This window comes from Scardinius erythrophthalmus (genome assembly GCF_964197995.2).
Source record: "Scardinius erythrophthalmus genome assembly, chromosome: 10".
NCBI lineage: Eukaryota > Metazoa > Chordata > Actinopteri > Cypriniformes > Leuciscidae > Scardinius > Scardinius erythrophthalmus.
Window position 1 is genome coordinate 13,271,740 of NC_138230.1, and position 20,549 is coordinate 13,292,288.

The 20,549-nt window shown below is 36.4% G+C and overlaps 2 protein-coding genes across 5 annotated transcripts; one reads left to right on the top strand and one right to left on the bottom strand.

Annotated features, from left to right (window-relative positions):
• Positions 1-450: 450 nt before the first annotated feature.
• On the bottom strand, positions 451-2,746 carry mllt11 (MLLT11 transcription factor 7 cofactor). Its single transcript, XM_081375894.1, has 2 exons — positions 2,607-2,746; positions 451-1,256 (listed from the first exon to the last, which is right to left on the bottom strand). The coding sequence occupies exon 2, from the start codon at positions 1,248-1,250 to the stop codon at positions 1,011-1,013; it is 240 nt and encodes a 79-aa protein (XP_081232020.1). The 5' UTR covers positions 1,251-1,256; positions 2,607-2,746; the 3' UTR covers positions 451-1,010.
• On the top strand, positions 2,216-15,351 carry mindy1 (MINDY lysine 48 deubiquitinase 1). Of its 4 annotated transcripts, none has more exons than XM_081375884.1 (13): positions 2,216-2,387; positions 2,976-3,127; positions 4,992-5,056; positions 5,372-5,442; positions 5,571-6,614; positions 7,754-7,811; positions 9,693-9,757; positions 10,313-10,471; positions 10,550-10,652; positions 11,987-12,129; positions 12,902-13,090; positions 13,299-13,439; positions 14,731-15,351. In XM_081375884.1, the coding sequence occupies exons 5-13, from the start codon at positions 6,006-6,008 to the stop codon at positions 14,809-14,811; spliced, it is 1,548 nt and encodes a 515-aa protein (XP_081232010.1). In that variant the 5' UTR covers positions 2,216-2,387; positions 2,976-3,127; positions 4,992-5,056; positions 5,372-5,442; positions 5,571-6,005; the 3' UTR covers positions 14,812-15,351. The 4 variants fall into 4 exon arrangements, with proteins under 4 accessions (XP_081232010.1, XP_081232009.1, XP_081232008.1 ...); XM_081375883.1 differs by having other exon boundaries at positions 2,981-3,127; XM_081375882.1 differs by having other exon boundaries at positions 2,981-3,106.
• Positions 15,352-20,549: the final 5,198 nt, after the last annotated feature.

Consider the following 20,549-nt stretch of genomic DNA (forward strand, 5'->3'; position numbering starts at 1 on the left):
ATATATATATATATATATATATATATATATATCATTCATAGACTGTAAAAAAATAAATGTTTATTTACATGTTTTAAATTTTTTTTGTTTTTTTTTATCTTTTTTTGTTTCTTATATTATGGATGTTTAGAAATTAAGAAGTCTTGATCTTTAATGGTGTATAAAGGAAAAACATTGTAAGGTATACTATTTAGTACTGCAAACTCTTTGCAGCTTTCTGCTTTCCTAAATTGCTACGCAGCTGTGTCAAAACACCTGTGCCTATTAGCACAATAAACCACAGGATTTATCATAACCAGAATCTACTGCAGGAGCTGTAAAGTTAGGACTACAAAACTGGTGCACCTGTATTTGAAAATGTTTGTTGAATACTCTATTCTCTCAGTCAATGTTCAAAAATAATGTATTATTTTGTTTTATACCTATTAAACAGAAGAATAAGAAAAAACATGAACACAAATGCATTTTTTATTCATTTAGCAGCAAGCTCACTTTAATTGGCATCTGACATTTGTCATTAAACATGGTGGGGGGAAACAGCAAAAAGCAATAATAGGTGTGCATTTTAACATGGACATCTGTTCAATACAAAAACACCTTCAAGTGAAATGTTAATTTAAGCTAGTAAAGTTACTGTATGCATTAATATTACAAATAATTTGGCATACAACAATATTATACAGTTTTAGATTTACCATTTGTTCTGAATCCCCTTGCCTTTAACATGAAATGAATTGGCAGATTTAGGATCTGAATATCCTAATCTTATTTCATGTGCACAACAAATTGAGCAGTCATGTAGAGTTTACAGGGCAGTAAAGTACTAAATAGTGTAAATAACATCCATATTCAGTAATGCCTTGATAGTTTTAGCACAGTTATCACAGTTATACTGACATAATACATGAGTCAATCGATTTCTCACTATCAGATCAGAGTAGATAATTGGTGCAGCCACAGTGGCATAAAACACAGATTTGAGTAGGAACTGATAATTGCATTGCAGTGTCTTATAACAGCAGGTTGAAATCCAAGATATCAATACTAGCGATGGGCTCTTTCCAGAAGTTGAAGGTGGAGTACTTCAACAGCTCTGAATCTTCTTCCTCCCTCCTGCCCTTGCTCGACTTTGCTTCCTTGGACTTGGACATAGAAATGCCGAGGTCTTCCAGCTCTGACAGGTCCAGCGATGGGATGGGCTCCCTCCAAAACATGAAGGAGTTGAACTGGCTGGTGGCTGTGTCTAACATGTTGATCTGCTCATTTAAAAAAGACAGAGAGACAGAGAGAGAGAGACAGAGAGAGAGAGAAAGAGAGAGAGAGAGAGAGAGAGAGAGAGAGAGAGAGAGAGAGATAGAGAGAGATAGAGAGAGATAGAGAGAGAGAGGTGAGAGAGAGAGATAGAGAGAAAGAGAGGTGAGAGAGAGAGAGAGAGAGAGACATTTAAACCATTTAAACTAAAAACTGATCTTTTTTGTGCATTTTGGCCATTCATTTAAATGCAATGTTGCAATTAAATAATGAAGACAATATTTTGACCAACTCGTTTCACAGAATACACTGCATTGCTTGCTATTTAAAAACCTGTTTACATTTTCCCTTAGTGAGCTCCTGACTTTCCCCATGAGCTATTTTCAGTTACCTGCTATTTTCAGGGAAACCTGAGCAATTTACATCTGTAAAACAACTTTCATATACAGGTCAAAAGCTAAAATATAATATAATGTAAAACAATTCAAGACATTTCACTAACTTATGTATAATTGAACTATAATTGAATTAAAAATACATCATTATAATAATTATTATTATTATTATTATGAGTAAAATATTATTTGTAAGCTGTGATACTGAAATGTAAGCAATGTACATGTGCAAATCATTTTTAATAGTACTATTAATAAAAAACGTGTTACTAGATTTATGATTATAATAATTTATTTAACACAAAAGAGTAAGCAATATAGTATCTACACTTCAGTCATCTAATTACATTAATATATTATAATTAGATGCAAGTCCTAACAGGAATAAGAACAAAGCAGCATTATCTTGTTACAAAGAAACGAAATCCTTTGGGAGCTGCAATTTAAAAAACATGTGAAATCTAAAAACGCCAATGATTCTAATGAAGCTGTTCTAATTAACTGAACTACACATGTCTCGCGCGTCGACGTCGTGGGGTGATTTAGCCCTGGTCACACAATGCAGAGGCGGAATACGCCCAATATTGAGAGAATCAGTGGATGAGATCCTGGCATGACCATCATCATGGATACCCTGCATGATTGCAACATCTCACAAGAACATCTATTAAAAGGCAGGCTCGCGCAGCTCCTAAAATAGTGATGGCGCATCTCATGACAAAGCATTTTAGAGATGCAGTGGTAAGAATGGATTACCAGCAACAAACCTTACATAGGCCTGAAGCAAAAACATTTACAAGTAAAATACGTTATATTATTTTATTTTCAACTGACAAATAAGGTCATGACAATTTTGTTACCTTGGACATCATGTCTATTTGTTGAAACACTAAAATCATTTAAAATGCTTAGACTAAAACAGAAATATTGCTAAAAAAAGGATAATTTTATAAAACATACCCCTAGTATGTGGTCGTGTTCTTTCTGTTGGAATTACAAGCTGTTTAGTCGTAATTCAGATGTGAAGAAGGATAGACGATGCTGTTTGGGCTCAATCTTCTAGCCGGCTGCTCGTGCTCAGCTTGAACTAACCGCACCCAACATCACTAGTGGGAGATTTACATTAGTCCCGCCCACCTTCTGTGGGCGATTGAGGGACCAGTGACAGGTGCATGATTAGCGTCGAGTGGGCGTGTTAAATTGCCTGTTTTATTGAAATAGAGAAAATTAGTAACTGCATTTATGGTGTATGTTAGTATTTTTGTGGTATCTGTACAGTTTGTGCTTCCCATTTGCATTTGTTAACAACCCTTTCTTCTTTCCTTCAAGTGCAGTCGTCTGTTGTGAGACGTAAGTGCTGCTCGGTGATTGGCTGAGTCCAGCGTCCATCAGGTCGATTGATCCATCGTTCTTTCCACTGACTGAACTTGCCGCCCTGAGAGCAAAATGGAAATTTATCGGTATTTTCAGTGGACTAAAATGTACTTATTAATCCTTAAAGCTGCACAACTTTAGTTTTGGTACATACATTTTTTGGTACATAAAAATAAAGATGCGTTTATAGTCTATTCTTTTAAGGCAGTCAGAGATTTACAGGAATATAAAGAAAGCTCTAGAGAAAGATAATACAAATGATATAATTATTCAATATCATTATATTGATGAGATATAGGATATTCAATAGGCTACTATAATATATTTGATAATTTTACGAAGTTGGAACATTTACACTTGCACTTAAAGTGACATTTAATGCCAGGATATGAAAATACCATCAAGTTTCAGAAAACATCAAGCACACAAGACAAAATTTATTATTTACACTTGTGAGCTCAATGAGTTCAGCTAATTCACAGTTATACAAAAACTTAGTCAGGTAAAGAGGAACACTCCACCGTTTTTTGAAATAGGGCTTATTCACTTTCTTTCCTACATTTAGATAGGTGGGCAAATGCATTTTTGTCTCAGTGCATGCATTGTTTTAGTTTGACAGGGTCGGCGCTAGCTTAGCTTAGCATAATGAATGGAATCCTTTGTTGCCAGCTAGCATGTCCTGAGTAAAAGTGATCTAAAAAAAAAAAAAAAACACCTAATTACTTCTTGTGGCCTGCGTATTCACAACAAGTAAAAATAGCGATGCAGATTAACACTAGGCGATTTCCTATGCAGATATGTCAAAATAAAACAATGTATGCACTGAGACAAAAATGCATTTGCCCACCTCTAAATACATTGTGCTTCCATCAAAGCAGTCAGTAAACTATAATATAATATAACATAATATAATGTAATGTGATATAACATAATTTAACAAAAATGGCTGTTATATAACGTTGCTGCACTCTAAAATGGTTTATAATAAAGTGTAATCATTGATGTGTTTTACAGGATTAATCAAATGCATTGCAGAGACAGTTATTTGAAAATATATCATCATCAGTATGTCTATATCTAGAACTAATTGTAAACTGATGCCAGACCAGGATTTGGACTCTTTTGGATTAGTATACGAATGCCACGTTGCTTGTATAATAAGAAAGCAAGCAAGAAAGAAAATTCTCTCATTACATATTCACCCTCAAAACTTGTATGCCGTTCTTTTTTTATGTGGAACACAAAAGGAGATGTTAGGCAAAAATGTTTTGAACTGACAGCCTTAGTCACCATTCCCCTTTCATTGCATCATTTTGTCTACATGTGAATTGGGACTTTGGCTGTCATTCTTCCTAACATCTCCTTTTGTGTTCTGGCTGCTAAAGAAAAAAAGTTGTATTGTTTTGGAAAAATCGGGGTGACTAAATGATGACAGAATTTTCTATTCTATTCTATTCTATTCTATTCTATTCTATTCTATTCTATTCTATTCTATTCTATTCTATTCTATTCTATTCTATTCTATTCTATTCTATTCTATTCGCGTTGGCATCCTTCGTGCAACTCGGACCTGCATTTCCATCCTCCAACCACCAGATGCCACTAGACACCTAGTAATAATTTGTATCCCATACATCTTAAAATATCAAAACAAATTTTACAGCAGAATTCTTACCAGTGTACGCTAACAAAACACTTTGCCAAGATAGAGAAAATAGTACTGAGTAATAAATAGTTATAAGTTATTAGCTTCCGATATGACGTCACTGTTTACAAACACAGGCACCGGAAGTGAGACTGGCAAAAACAAGATTACGGAAAGAGTGGCCAGTGAGAGAGAGAGAGAGAGAGAGAAAAGGAGAGAGAGAGAGAGAGTGCGTGTGTGACGTGCGCATGTATCAGTCGGACTAGTAGACAACAAAACCTGTACAATTTACCCAGACACCTTCACTGCTTTATTGTATTTTACAGTGGATGTCTTAGGGGCAAAGAAGAACATTTTTAAAGACCTAAAGACCTGCAGAAAGCTCGCTATGGTAAGTTGCTGCCGCTGTTGTAAGTAATACAGGGTGAACTGCTGTCTGTTACTCTTATCAAGATTGTTAGTATGAACTAGTATGTTTTTAAACACACCACAAACTGTACTTAGTAGGAATTGCTTATATACAAATAGATTGGCAAAACTCTACCTTATTGTTCTGGTAAGACACAATCCTTGAGTTGTCAGTTCACTTGATGAAAAGCTCATTGGCAAATGTAAGTTACATTGTTTACAATGACAGCAAACACTCATTTGCACTTTTTAGTTTAGCATGGATATGTTGTCTAAATCGTCTTCCTGTTTATTTCAGGGTTTGTGAAGTTCAAAATCTGAGATCAGAAACCCTTCTTAACATCCAGAGCTTCACTCTTCAGTGATCAGGTAAAACAAACTTAGCATGTACTTCATGAAATAGTTTTTCCAAACAAAGTCTACTTCAGAATGGCAAAGTAATGCATTTTTGTTTGTACATGTCGAGTAAATGCTGTTATGCTTTGTGTGCTTCACAGAAAGCCTGCCTGTGACTCAGCTGTTCCCAGAATTAGGCAACTCTAAAACAACACTACTAAGCAGAGGTGTGCCGAAAACCGCCTCTCTAACAGTTTTGGGCTTCATGTCAGTAATGGATATGGCATAAAAGCAAGGACGGACCAAGTTTTTAACTTGAGAAGGAATTGATATAATATTTCTGGCTTTTTGACACAAGTGATTGTTTTTAAGAGACTGCCACAGGTAGAAATCAATACAAAGGAGTTTTAAAAAAAAGTCCCTCAAGTGCTAAAACTCAACATAAAAAATGAAGTAAGCAAAAATACAATTTTAGGGAAAAGTCACTGCCAGACTTTTTTATTTATCAGCAACCAAACAGATTTTTAAAACGTGCGGTTTCATCCTCAAGTTCAGTTAGCTCTGTTAATTGAAGCACACAATCTCACTGTCAGGTCATGGCAGATTCTTGCCCAGACACCGTTGATGGTGAGATTATAGGCATTTCTGAGGGACAGCAGTTAAATGCATCCAAAAATGTTGACCCTGGTAGACCCCAGGACAAGAAAACCAGTGAAAAAGAGGGTGTTACCACCCCTGAGCAATCCTCAGGGAGTATGAAAGATGACCTCACACCATGCAAAGATCCTCCTACAACCTCAACTTCTCTTGAAGATGACGCTAATGCGGCTCAATCGACCTCTGTGACCAGTAAAAGCCAAGATGAATCCATGATCATCAATAGCCAATCCTGCACGCCCAGCCAGTCAGAGGTGACGCCCACTTTCTCAGTGGCAAGCCTGGAGTTCTCAGAGGAGACTAATGGGATTCCTCCTGATGGACCTTTGATTTCACCCAAATCTGCTCAGGATGGAAACCAAGTCCCCCCTCAGGGGAACGAAGGGGTCGGTGCGGGGGCTGCTAGGGCATCAGAGCCTGGGATGCCAGCATATTATTTTGTCAAGTGGATTACCTGGAAAGAGAAGAAGACGGCCATCATCACGCAGAGCGAGAACGGACCCTGTCCCCTGATCGCCATCATGAACATCCTGTTGTTGCGATGGAAGGTTAGCCATTCTGCATTACCCGCTTGTCAAACACAAACACATGGTGCTAAACAAGTACAACATGTGTGATGTTTGCAAAGGCAAGCATCACTTTTACTACGTATTAAGCACTTCCTTTGTGAACATTTAGTTTTTTTATCTTTATTATAGTGAGTAAAATCTATGACTATTATTATATTTAATAAAATATATAAAGAAAATAATATATACATATATATATATATATTACACACACACACACACACACACACATATATATATATATATATATATATATATATATATATATATATATAAATCTGAGGGACAGCAAAATCTGATTGATTTTTTCAATAAAAAATTGAAAAAAATAGATTTTTCAATCGATTTGACAGCACTAATATATATATATATTTTAGTACTGTCAAATCAATTGTGTGTGTGTATATATATACATATATATATATATATATATACACACACTACACACACACATATATTATATAAACAAACTTTTATGTTAGATGCAATTAATCGATTTGACTGCCCTAATTATATATTATACAGCACAAGTGTTTTCAACATTGACAATGAGAATAAATGTTTCTTAAGCACCAAATCCGCATATGACAATGATTTCTTAAGGATCATGTGAAGATTCAGCTTTGCCATCACAGGAATAATTTACATTTTATATATTCAAATAGAAAACGGTTTTGTTAAATAATAATATTTCACAATATTACTGTTTTTACTGTATTTTTGATCAAATAAATGCAGCCTTGGTGAAAAAACAAAAAAAAATCCTAGTAACCCAAACCTTTTGAATGGTAGTGTATAACTATATAATATCATAACATGCAATACAATCCAAACCAATATTTAGCAGAACTTTATGACCTTTCTTTGACCTAGTAATAGATTTAACTCTCATTATCTGTTTTTATGTTACTGTATAAATATGATTTTAGCTTACAGTAAAACACTGATAACACATTCAGGGGAAAAAAAGCCTGTTGTGAAATTTTAGAAGAAAACAAATGTAGACAAGGTTGTGTCATGGCAAAGCAGAAGTTTTTATTTGCGAATTTCAAGTGCATGTAATTTATATTATATGCATGTAAAAAACATGAATTGAATTGCCTGTGTTTATTCTTCAGGTGAAGTTCCCGGCTCAGACGGAAGTGGTCACCACAGAAGAGCTGATGTCTCACCTTGGTATGATGTTTTAGAGCGCTGTTTCTGTACGTTACGTCAAATTACATTAAAACACAAAGTGTCGAGTCACAGCACATCTTCCTGTTAATGGACTGTAATAAGTTATGGAGCCTTAGTGGTGTGCCATAATTAACTTTATGGTTGAAAACAGATGGCTAGTGTGACTTGAGAAGAAGGGGGTGTGGTTACTGTGTGAATACATTTGTGTTTCAGTACCACTAATGGCACCCCAATCACGGATTATACCATTAAGTCTCTGCCCTTGGTGTAAGTAGTAATTTAGCAGATGCTTTAAGGTTAAGTGCCTTACTCAAGGACACAATGGTAATACTTTTTGACCCCTCAGTTGGTTTGAATGGTTACTAGTCCAGATGTTTAAAGTGCTCCTGTTATGCTATTTTAAAGGTGTTTACGAGGTCTCCTACAATAGGTCTACATGAATCCAATTTAGTTTTCTCATTATATACATTGCACATCACCTCATTTCTCAAAGAGTCTAAAAACGGTTAGTTTGAAGATTCAGTCTCTCTAAACCCCTTCTTTCCGTGCTCTGATTGGTCAGACGGCCCAGTCTGTTGTGATTGGTCTGTTGCTTACACCGCGTGTCTGTAACGAAACGGCCATTACCATAACACTGCATTCACACAGGGCATCGACACTTAACAGAGGGCGTGTCTGAAGCTTGGTGCTGACTCGACCGTCGTCGTGACAACAGCCAATCACAATACTTCCAGCTTGGAATGCAACACGCTAGGGTATTTGCATAAAGGCGATCTGATTGGCTGATGCCTGCGTTGGTGCTTGAAAAGTTGAACATTTTACAACTTCTGCCACAAGCAATGCCAACAGTGCGATGCAATGGAACCCACAATTTAGTTTGGCAGCGCATGACGTCACCCATTCAAAGTAAATGAGAAGCGTTAGCACTGACGCCCCACTTGAATGCACCGCAATTGAATTTCAGCTCTTCCTCAGCGTGAGATACACAGTGATATAGTAACGTTGGCGTTGGTTTTTCCATATAAATTCCAGCCCGAGTCCTCATCCTTTTGAAGTGCAAAGTGGATTCGCAACTTCGGGACAACAATACGAACCAAACTCTTCCAGTCTCAGCTAAAACTACAGTGTTTGAGGGTCAATGTAGACGTCATTCGCGAGCAGCCAATTAAAACCATAGGCTGGACATGTTACGGAAGAGAGACTGGAATTGCTGATGACTCATTTCAGGAGTTCTGAATCAATTCTTTCTTTTAGGAGACAATGACTTTGTCATGCACTTTTAAAATTTTGCAGACTTTTTACATTCACAAACCGCTATATTACACACTGCATGATAAGGTAAAATTCAAAAAAGCACAATAAGGGCACTTTACCCGCCTCTCTACTGATCAGCTATGGGTGGAGGTTTTCTTTGACAGTGTTGCTAAAAGTATTTGGAAACGTTTGCACATTTAGGTCACATCCATGAATGTCATTGTATTGCATAACATAAAACCATTTCAAACCAAGTGGCAACTAAAAATAATCTCTAACTAACTTTTCTGCTCCATTTTTTTTAAATCCTATTAACCAACTGGTTTCAATATAATTTTATATATTTATGCACATATAATACAATGGCATTCAGACATTTTAAGCGTGGCTTGAGTGTCCAAATAATTTTTGGAGCCACTGTATATCATCTTTTATTAGGTTATAGCTGGAAAGGTCAACATGTGATGAGGATGTTGTTGAGTGATAGGGAGATAAACCAGAAGTGCTTTCACTAACAATACAAACATCCTTGACTTGAAAAGATGATACTTCTCAAATCACGTAGTGACAACAACCTTTGACAGAAAGCTGAAGTGTTTTTAAAATCTGATTCTGTTCTCGTTCCAGGTGAATGTGTGCTGTCCATTAAACCGCGAGAGAAAGCGGAGGGCATGGAGCTCAATTTCCAGCAGGTAAATAATATTGTGGTGGAAGAACAAGTGAAACAGGCTCTGCTCTGCACAGATCTTCAACGCATGTCTAGTGAATTGAATTAACATGTTAAGCAGACGGGCTGTGCTGGAAACCTCAGAACTGAAACACATTTATAAGCAGATATTGTGAATGCGGCCTTCAGTCTATGAATGAAGGCTTGTGATCCCTTCATTTACAATTCCAGCAATTACAGCGCGTGTTTGTGCTTATAAAGATGCACAAATGAAAGCTTCATTTTGTCAATGTGCCGTTGATGTTCCTTTTTTGCCCTTGATTGGAAATTAGATGGATTGAATAGAAGAATTCAAGCTTGTACGCAACTACATACTGTTTTCTACATGATTTTAACGTAATAGGTTAGCTAAGTGGAATCAGCATGTTGAGTGGTAAATATTACTCACCGCTTGACCTAAAAATGACAATAACTCACACTCTGAAGTCAGTAACATTACCCTGATAAATTCCCCTGAAATAACATCATGCATTTTGTGTCAGAAGACTATTTTTCATTGTATATCTCATTCCCTTCACAGAACATGAGTGACGCGATGGCTGTGCTGCCAAAGTTGTCTACAGGCCTCGACGTTAACGTGCGTTTTACAGGTGTGTCTGACTTCGAGTACACACCTGAGTGCATCGTCTTTGATCTGCTTGACATTCCGCTCTACCACGGCTGGCTTGTCGACCCGCAGGTATGTCAGCAAAACAATGTTCTAATGTTTGAATTCTGTACGTTCAAACAACACTGCAAGTATTACATTGTTCCTCAGAGTCCTGAGGTGGTGTCTGCAGTTGGAAAACTCAGCTACAACCAACTGGTGGAGAAGATCATAGACTTCAAGCACTCGACAGATAGCAGTCATGTCAGTGAAGGTACGTTAAATGTTATTTCTACAAACATATGGTTGATCAGCTTGTTCTTCTTGACTGTCATTATTGGACTCGGGCTCAAACCATAGTTAGCATAGTTACAATAAGGTTCACAGCACCTCAGGAAGCCTCCGCTGCTGATGCTCATTCACGACACACTCTCTAAGCAGAACACCAATCACAACAGCCTGGGGCCGGCTGAACAATCAGAGCAGACTGTGCTTTTCGGAAGGTGGGTTTTAAAGAAACTGAAGCTAAAATAAAGCATTCAGACAGAGGGTTAAAACAGGTGCTGCAACAAGTTATAAGAGATTAAGGGCCCTATTTTAACGATCTAAGCGCATGGTCTAAAGCGCACGGCGCTTAAGGTGTGTCTGAATCCACTTTTGCTAGTTTAACGACGGGAAAAATGGTCGGCGCACCCGGCGCATGGTCTAAAAGGGTTGTTCCTATTCTCTTAATGAGTAATGGGTGTGTTTTGGGTGTAACGTGCAAGAATCAACCAATCAGAGTCTCATTTCCCATTCCCTTTAAAAGCCAGTTGCGCTCGAGCTATGGCGGATTTACTATTTGCATGGCGGAATTTGCAAGTGGAGAGACTGAATGCTTCTCCAGAGAGGAAACAGATCTGCTCGTGTGCGAGGTTAAAGCTTGCAAGCAGACCATCAAGGGGACAAGCCAGATTCCACCATACAGTATCTTTATGTACAAAATAATAATCTTTTGCATTGTAATCCTTTTTATATTTAATATTTGCCATGTTTGTGTGTGTAATAAGCAGAGTGTACGCGTGTTGTGCACCCAGCTATAGGCTCATATTCCTAATGCGCCCTTTAAATAACAAAAAAATAATACTGCGCCATTGACTTTAAACCAGGTTTTTATTGGTCAATGGCGCAGTATATTTCAGTTGCCTCAAAATAGCAACGCGCCAACAATGCGCCTGAACGCACCTCGTTTTCAGACCAGCACGCCCATGGGCGCACAAATGGGCGCAAATGCATTTGCTATTTGAACAAAGTGGCGCAGGACGTGAAAATGATAATCGTGTCGGGCTGAAACTAGCAAAACACACTTGCGTTGCGCCTGGTGCTGTGTTGCGCTGGGTGGATGATAGGGCTCATAATGTTTTTTTTTTTTTTAAACTAAATGATGTAGTTGTGTTCTAGTAGATCCCATAAACAAAATTATGAACCTGTAAATGAGCATAATAGGACCCCTAAATGAGCTATTGGTATACACTAATGGCTCAGATATTGTGTATCAGAGGTGTGTGAACTTTTCTGCATTGTATTAATGGCTGATGGTATTAGTCTTAATCTCTTGTTTGTCGACAGGTTTGATAGCAGAGCAGTTTTTGGAGTCCACAGCAACCCAGCTGTCGTATCACGGCCTGTGCGAGCTCAACACCACTGCCAAGGAGGGCGAGCTGTCTGTGTTTTTCAGGAACAACCACTTCAGCACTATGATAAAACACAAGGTGTTTACCAGCCTTCCCACACCAACACTCTTCATGGCCGCTAAGCTGATTATAACAACCCTAGCGTCGTCAAGCCGCTTTAAACCCACTACCACCACCAAAAAAAAAAAAGGATTTGAGGGCATAATTTATATATCAAAAATAGCACAGAAGTATTTATTCATGTTTTTTACCCCGTGTAAAAACACGCATCAACTGGAATGCATTTTGCTGAAATTTTGAGCAGGAAGAGGCTCTATAATGCAGATATTTTGCTTAGTAGATTTATAAAACAGAAATTGTGACTAAAAAACAGTTCAAATCACAATCCCCTTTTCACATTTCTGGTGTTCATAGAAGTGGAAGTCATCATAGTTTCTATAGTGGCGAACTGAAACTACAACAAATATAATTTTTGTGTTCCTGTTTGTTCCAATATCTAAAGAAGAAAAAAATCCACGATAGCTTTTCTATGACTTTCCAAAACAGGAAGTAATATTGAGAGATTGATTACAGCAGTCAGAAAAGAGAACGATGTCAAATTTGCTGTCTCTCCCTTAGCCGTTCTACAAAAAATATTTAGCTAGATTTACGTTCTTAATAACTGTGGAAATGTCATAGTACATAATTTTTGCAGTACATTTTTTTTAAAATATAAATCAAATAAAATACAAGCTGAAAAAGCAACAACGATGATACTTGAACCTTATGAAAATGCATTTCAAAATTTGAATGGCTTTGTTTCGCCTATTGGCTGAGCAATAATCATTATGTTCAATGTGTGAATCTGCAGGGTCACCTTTACCTGCTGGTCACAGATCAGGGCTTCCTGCAGGAGGAGAGCGTGGTGTGGGAGAGTCTCCATAATGTGGAGGGGGATGGGAATTTCTGTGACTCAGACTTCAGATTGTGTCACCCATCCCAGAAACCCCCAGCAGCCAGCCAGCCCTCCGTGCAACAGCAGCAATTGCAGATCGACCAGGTGGTAAAGTGTTTGTCTTAAGTTTAATAGTAACCTATAATATCATAGCCTAAAATTTTGCACATCACAATTCCAATGCAATATAAACCTAGTTCAGCCTTAGATTATTTCCCACTGATTATCCTGTTAGTTAAATGCATTGAGGAAGCCGTTTCATGTTGGCATCTGCAGAAAGACTGGTTTGCGAGTGATGGAATGTGTTTTGCAGGACTATCTGGTGGCGATGTCCCTGCAGCAGGAACAGGGTGAAGCTCCGGGACCCTTGAGTGATCTTGAGCTGGCCAGACAACTGCAGCAGGAGGAGTATCAGCAGCCACAAACACAACAGCAGCAACCCTCGGCGGGACAGGTACTGCTTGTCCCATCAAACTTTAGGGATTGTTTCTTTGAGAGGAATGGGCCTTATTCATGAAACACTAGCAGAATGAATGTCTGTGGGAATCATCATTTATAAACCATTGTGTAAATTGTTGATTCATTCATGATTTAGTTCTACTTGTGTTATATGAATATCAGATTGTTTTCAAATCCCAGAGAAATACACTACCTTTTAAAAATGTGGGGTTTGTAAGATTTTTGTGTTTTGTTTTTAAAAGAAATCTCTTTTCCTCACCAAGGCTGCATTTATTCGATTAAAAAATACAGTAAAACAGCAATATTATGAATTACTATTACAAATTGTCTTTTTGAATATGTTTTAAACTGTAATTTATACCTGTGTCACATGATCCTTCAGAAATCATTCTAATACGCTGATTTGCTGCTCAAGAAACATCATATTATTATCAATGTTGAAACTGTTTTGCTGCCTAATATTTTTGTGGAAACATACTTTTCTTCCCTCTGATGTTTTGATGAATAGAAAGTTCAGAAAACAGCATTTATTTGAAATAGTAAAGACATTTATAATGTTACAAACAATTATTTTTTGTTTTTTGTACTTTTTTATTCATCAAAGAATCCTAAAAAATACTCTGCAAGGATAAATTAAATTGATCAAAAGTTGCAGTAAAGACATTTATAATGTTAAAAAACGAAAATATGTCGGAAAATATGTGACTGAATATCAATTTAATACATCCTTGCTCAGTAAAAATATTTATTCTTTCCAAAAATTTTTTTTTTTTTTTTTTTTTGAAAAATCTCATTGACCCCAAAAGTGAAAATTCATTCCAAACTTGTATGACTTCTGATATTTTGAAGAATTTTCCATGAACTGTCATTATGTGAAAATGAACAAACAAAAATCCCTTTTGGATGAACTATTCCTTTAAAAGCCTAAAACCAAAAAAGTTGTCAAATGCCCTTCATAAACATCTCTCAAGTCAAGTCAGGTCACTTTTATTTATATAGCATTTTCATAATACAGATTGTTTCAAAGCAGAAATAATACCACAAAGATTGTTTTGGTTGTACAGCAAATCTAGAAGAAAGTCATTGTCTAACTTAAGTTTTTGATTGATTCATTTCCATTGTGAAAATCATTTATTAACTGAAAACAGAAAACTTTTGACGCGTTCTGGCCGTTCATTTACACGACTACTGTGTTTTGGTGGCGGTAGCGCTATAAACAAAACTCAAAAGAGTAACTGAAACTGACCTCTATAGAGTAATTGTGTCTTTTTCTCACATCCCCACAGATGAGAGGTCAAGCCGCAACCCAGCAGGGAGGACAGAGGCGTCGGGAAAAGAAGGAAGACTCAGATTGTTGTATTCTTTAAGTCCGAGTCCACTCACCACCATAACCAGACTCTCTAAAGCCACTTGAGCTTCAGTTAACATGTTCTTCTTTACCACTACTGAAACAAGGGACTTCACTCTTATCTGACCTGTCGTCCCAACACCAAGCCTGCCTTTACAGTACGGTTGTCCCCTTTGTTTTCGCCTTTTCTTTATCCTCACGGTTGGAACTGTTGCTCATCATTGTCTACAGGACCAAATAAAGGCAGCATCTGTTTCTAAGCACTAATGAGCATCTGTTTGAGTGCTAGTGTGGAGCTCCTAACTATGCCCTTGAAGACTGTATTGGTAAATAATCAGGTATTGTTATAAGAATTTAATATTACACTGAAATGCTACTGTCTCAAGTTGATCTGTACATAGTTTCATCCAAAGTGATGTACAGTACATTAAGTACACCGTACTCTGTGCTTTGATTCGCTCTGCACACACCGTGGAGTTTCAAGTATTCTGTAAGCTGAGCTAATAAAAGCCACCTCTGTGTTAAAAGGAAATGTGTGGCCATTGATTTATGAAGAGTCATAACTTGTGCTGGGCTTCTTGTTTTACACAAAGCAACGTAGTGCAGCATTTTTGGAGCAGAGTCATCATTTTGCACACATACACAGTTTAGTGTTACTGTGAACACATGAACCGTGTATAAAGTCCCAGCCCACTTGTAAAAATGCTTTTATTTTTTAATGTCATCATTACTATTTGCACGAAAAGTGCTGACATTGACAAAACATAATGATCATGTTCTCCAGCACGATTCGAGATCTGAAGAGCGGCTTGCGCTTCAATGTTATCATGAACATCAGACCATCTGTGCAAAGGAGTCACATGATCACATTTTTCTTAAGCAGAACATCAGCATAATAGAATGATTTCTGAAGGATCATGTGACACTGAAGATGATGCTGAAAATTCAGCTTTGCGTCACAGGAATAAATTACTTAAAATAGAAAACATTTGAATTATTTCACAATATTACTTCTATATTTCTATTGTATTTTTTGATCAAATAACTGCAGCCTCGGTGAACACTGAAAGAAGGCTTTTCAAAAACAAAAAATTCATAATGACCCCAAACTCATTTATTATTAGGGGTGTCACGATTCTCCAAATCCTCGATTCGATTACATTTTCGATTCTAAGGTCACGATTCGATTCGATTCTCGATTTTTACAATATATATATATATATATATATATATATATATATATACATATTTTTTTAAGCACAGGTTGCTACCAGTTTTAGACAAGACTAGGGCTGGGCGGTATGACCAAAATTCTTTTTTCACGATATGACTCATTTTATTTCACAGTAACAATATATTTCACAATATAGTTGCTATTCTGGAGAAATCGACAGAAAGGGCTTTATGTATAATAAATAAACCCAAATAGCCTACTTTAGAAATGAAAAGTACTTCACCTTGTTTGATTTTCTTTTTCTTTTATTTGGTAAATGATTTATTTGGTAAACTATTTTGATAGCTAAATATATTAAACAAAACACACTCATCAACTTTTAGATGAACTGCCCCCAACTGATTAATATTAAATACAACTCGTATGTGCAATTAAACTTTAAAGAAAGTATTGCTGAATAACTTTTCAATCTCATGTTATTGTTTCACTTCATCATTCAGTTTATAGTATCTGAATATTTTATATTGAACTATTCTATTCATAATAAATTAGTTACTTCCTTTTAATTGTATAGGATATTAGTAATACTAGTGGTTTAGATGTGTTCCTTCCCCGGTAAAGTTTTGCCATGCTTATACTGCGTTTTTAAGGGGCTTGTTTTGCTCTTTTTGTGATATCTGGCAACCCGTCTCCTGGAGCTTTAATCAAGAAAGGTTCAGAAGTGACTAGAAGGAGAGCAGCAGTAATAAAAACCTTACAGCAGCTACTGTTAGCATTGACTAAGTAGTTTAAATTATACACACCTTGTAACATTATTTTACCATAGCCCGGTGAACCGCGATCCCTCTCGGTGCGTGTGCACGCGCGCATCTTTTGTATCAGTAAAATACGATCGAGTTTGAGCGTCTTCAAGTTGTAATCACGTTTTGAATCAAATGAAGATTTTATCAGCTGGTTCAGTGGCCAATTGTTTGGATTTAGAAAATATAACGCGCGCTGTACATTTTGGCTCAGAAACAGGATAATATTATACATTCGCTTTAACTAGCAGGCTGTTCATTACCATGGCAACCGCTTGCGCGTCCTTTCTGAACATAACTGTACACATAATTGACAGATAGATGCATTATATAAGGTTATTTCTATTCGTTAGAAGAATATTGATTTACGAACTTCTTGTCAAGTAGCCCCGTTGCGAGCATGTACGTCCCTTTAAACTTTCCGGGTGCTGCACTGCGCTCTAGTTGACTTCTGTTCTGCAAGCCGACCGGACGTGACATGGGGGCGTGGCAGTATCGACGATTCAATTTTTTAATTCGATGATCGAGGTTGTGGTTTAATTTCGATCGATTTCGATACAAAATCGAAATCGTGACACCCTTATTTATTATATTATATTTTTTTAAATATGTAATTATTATATAAAATATATAATAATGCTTTAATGTAATCTAACTGCAACTCAAAAGTAAAACTGACATTTTTAAAATCTATATCCTAAGAGATATAAGAACTATTGAGAAAATTATATAAATATAATTATATATCATTAAAACATTCTAAATGCAGTGAATATGGGTCAAGTAGTTCACAAACACTAGATATAAAGAAACACATCATACATATTGTTTATTAGTGCTGATTTATGAAAATGTGCTCACAGTCAGAGATAATTTCATTTCATTGTTTTATATGGAAGATGTCCAATTGTACACTTTTAACATGAAATACAAAAAAGAAAAACTTTTCGAAAAGAGGACTTTATAAGTACAAAAACAAACAATGTACAAGGTGCTGCATTTCATCTTTTTCTCCCCCTGTGTGCTTTCCGTTGAGAAAATTAAAGTGCAAGACAAACACCAGGGTTCAAATGTTTTAAAAAGAAACTGCCCAACGCCGAACAAATATCAGATCCTTTTGTAACTTTTTAAAAACACATTCAATACACAAACCATGCATGGACTGACTGAAAAAGAGCTGGTACTTAGATTAGAACATCAGACATGTTAGATGTCTATGGTTAAAAATGGCAGGGTAAACTCATAGCATAGTACTGACACGCACAACAAATGAACACGTACGCAGATTCCACGGGGTTGATAGAAAAACTAACGAACAATTCTAGAAGTTAATGTGCTAGACAAGTTCGCAATTGGTTTCTTTTGAGTTTGTCACAATGAAACATAAGAATTACCAACACTGATGGGTAATTACAACACACGATCGTCACCTCGACCGCTCATGTGACCAGCGTGTCATTTTGGTTTTCCTTCTTTTTGAGGGCAACAGTTTTGAGCCTTTACCAAACAGTAAAAACAAACGATCCACTCCACGCTTCAGAGCGTAATCACAACCTCATAAATAATGCAAAGAAAATGGATATTTACAGAGCACAGTGGTTTGTATGAGGCACTATGTTGTACTGAACGTTTTACATTTCCGCGGTGTGACATTGTACTTGCAACAAAAAATGACATTATTTGTCAATGGACTATGAGGATATGAATAATCTATCCATAAATGGATGGAAGTGATCATACGCCCGAATGTTTCATTTATTCCCATGGAATAATATGGAAGCTCATTTCCGCCACAGAATAAAAAAATAAAAAAGGTGACTGCGAAAAATTCCCGACTTTTTTCTTGCACTTACAAGTTTGTATCTCACAATTCTGACCTTTTTTTTCAGAATAGCGAGTTTATATCTTGCAATTCGGACTTCATAACTTGCAACTGCGCGTTTATAACGGGCAATTCCGAGTTTAGATTTCTCAATTCTGAGAAATAAAATCAGAATTGTGAGAAAAAAAGTTTTGTATCTCGCAAGACTTTATAATTTGCAATTGCAAGTTTATATCTTGCAATTCGGACTTCATAACTCACAATTGCGAATTTTATTTTGCAATTCTGGCTTTATAACTTGCAATTGCAAGTTTATATTTCTCAATTCTGAGAAATTAACTCACAATTGCGAGAAAAAAGTACAAATTGTGAGTTTATAGCTCGCCGGACTTTATAGCTCGCAATTGCAAGTTTGAATCTCGCAATTCTGACTTTATAACTCGCAACTCCAACTTTCTCAATTCTGAGAAATAAAATCAGAATTGTGAGGAAAATAAGTCAGACCTGCAAGTTATCATCTCGCAAGACTTTATAACTTGCAATTGCAAGTTTATATCTTGCAATTCAGACTTAACTCACAATTGCGAATTTTATCTTGCAATTCTGTCTTTATAACTTGCAATTCCAAGTTTATATTTCTCAATTCTGAGAAATTAACTCACAATTGCGAGAAAAAAGTACGAATTGTGAGTTTATAGCTCGCCGGACTTTATAACTCGAAATTGCAAGTTTGAATCTCGCAATTCTGACTTCATAACTCGCAAATCCAACTTTCTCAATTCTGAGAAATAAAATCAAGTTTATATTTCGCAATACGGACTTCATAACACAGTACAATTGCGAGTTCTCTCAAATCTCTCAATTCTGAGTAAAAAAATTGAGAATTGCGAGATATAAACTCGATTGCGAGAAAAGTCTGAATTGCGAGATTTAAACTCAACTGCGAAAAAATCTGAATTGTGAAACAACTCAACTGCGAGATAAAAAGTCAGAATTGCGAGTTTAGATGTCTAAATTCTTAGAAATAAAATCAGAATTGCAGGATATTAACACAATTTCGAGAAAAAAAGTCAGAATTGCGAGAACTCGATTGCGAGATAAGTAAAAAAAATGCGAGTTTATATCTCATAATTGGGAGAAAAAAGTCAGGAATGTGAGATAAAAAGTCACAATTAGTTATTTTATTTCCTGGCGTAAACAAGCTTCCATAAAATAACACTTTTAAACTGCTTTCAATCACTTTTCAGGTATAAAAAGGAACTTTTCTGCTTCAGATCTGTCAAATCTGATTATTTACACTCATTCCTCAACTATGTAATTTCTCAGATCTACATTAATCTAATGTTCCAGTTTTCAGTCATTCATTTGAACGGTGCAATTAAGAACTGTCTTAGTAAATGACTTCATTAACTGTTTGTGGTTATTAATGTAAATTACATGTTTTTTGTCATTGTACTCTTTAAAAAAGTAAGTCAGATATTTTATTTCACAGGATACAGAATTGCTGTTGTCAGGATATTGAGATAGAACATAAGTATTGAAATCTAAAGACTGCAAATGAGGCAGAATATTAGAACTGTGCACTGCCTTTACAAGGGAAAATAAATCATAATATAAAACACAAACGATCAAAATGCAACAGGCCCTACCAATGCCACAAAATAAAAGCTCCTTCAATTATAATAAAGACTTCAATTCATTTTGGTTAGAGTCAAAATTTAAACCTTGAGTAAACTGAGCAGAATTAAACAAGACATTTATAGCACATTCATTTGACGAGCCTAAATGTGTTTTCTGCTGACGCACCGCTAGCAGGCTGTCTGACAGCCGTTACCGTTCTGCTAACAATGTACCGTAGTAATTCAGCACCAGTGAGCAGCGGACGTTCAGTGCAGTCAAACTGCTGATTGCTGAAATCACTGCGTTGTGAATCACAATCATTTGCGTAGTTAAACCCGTTT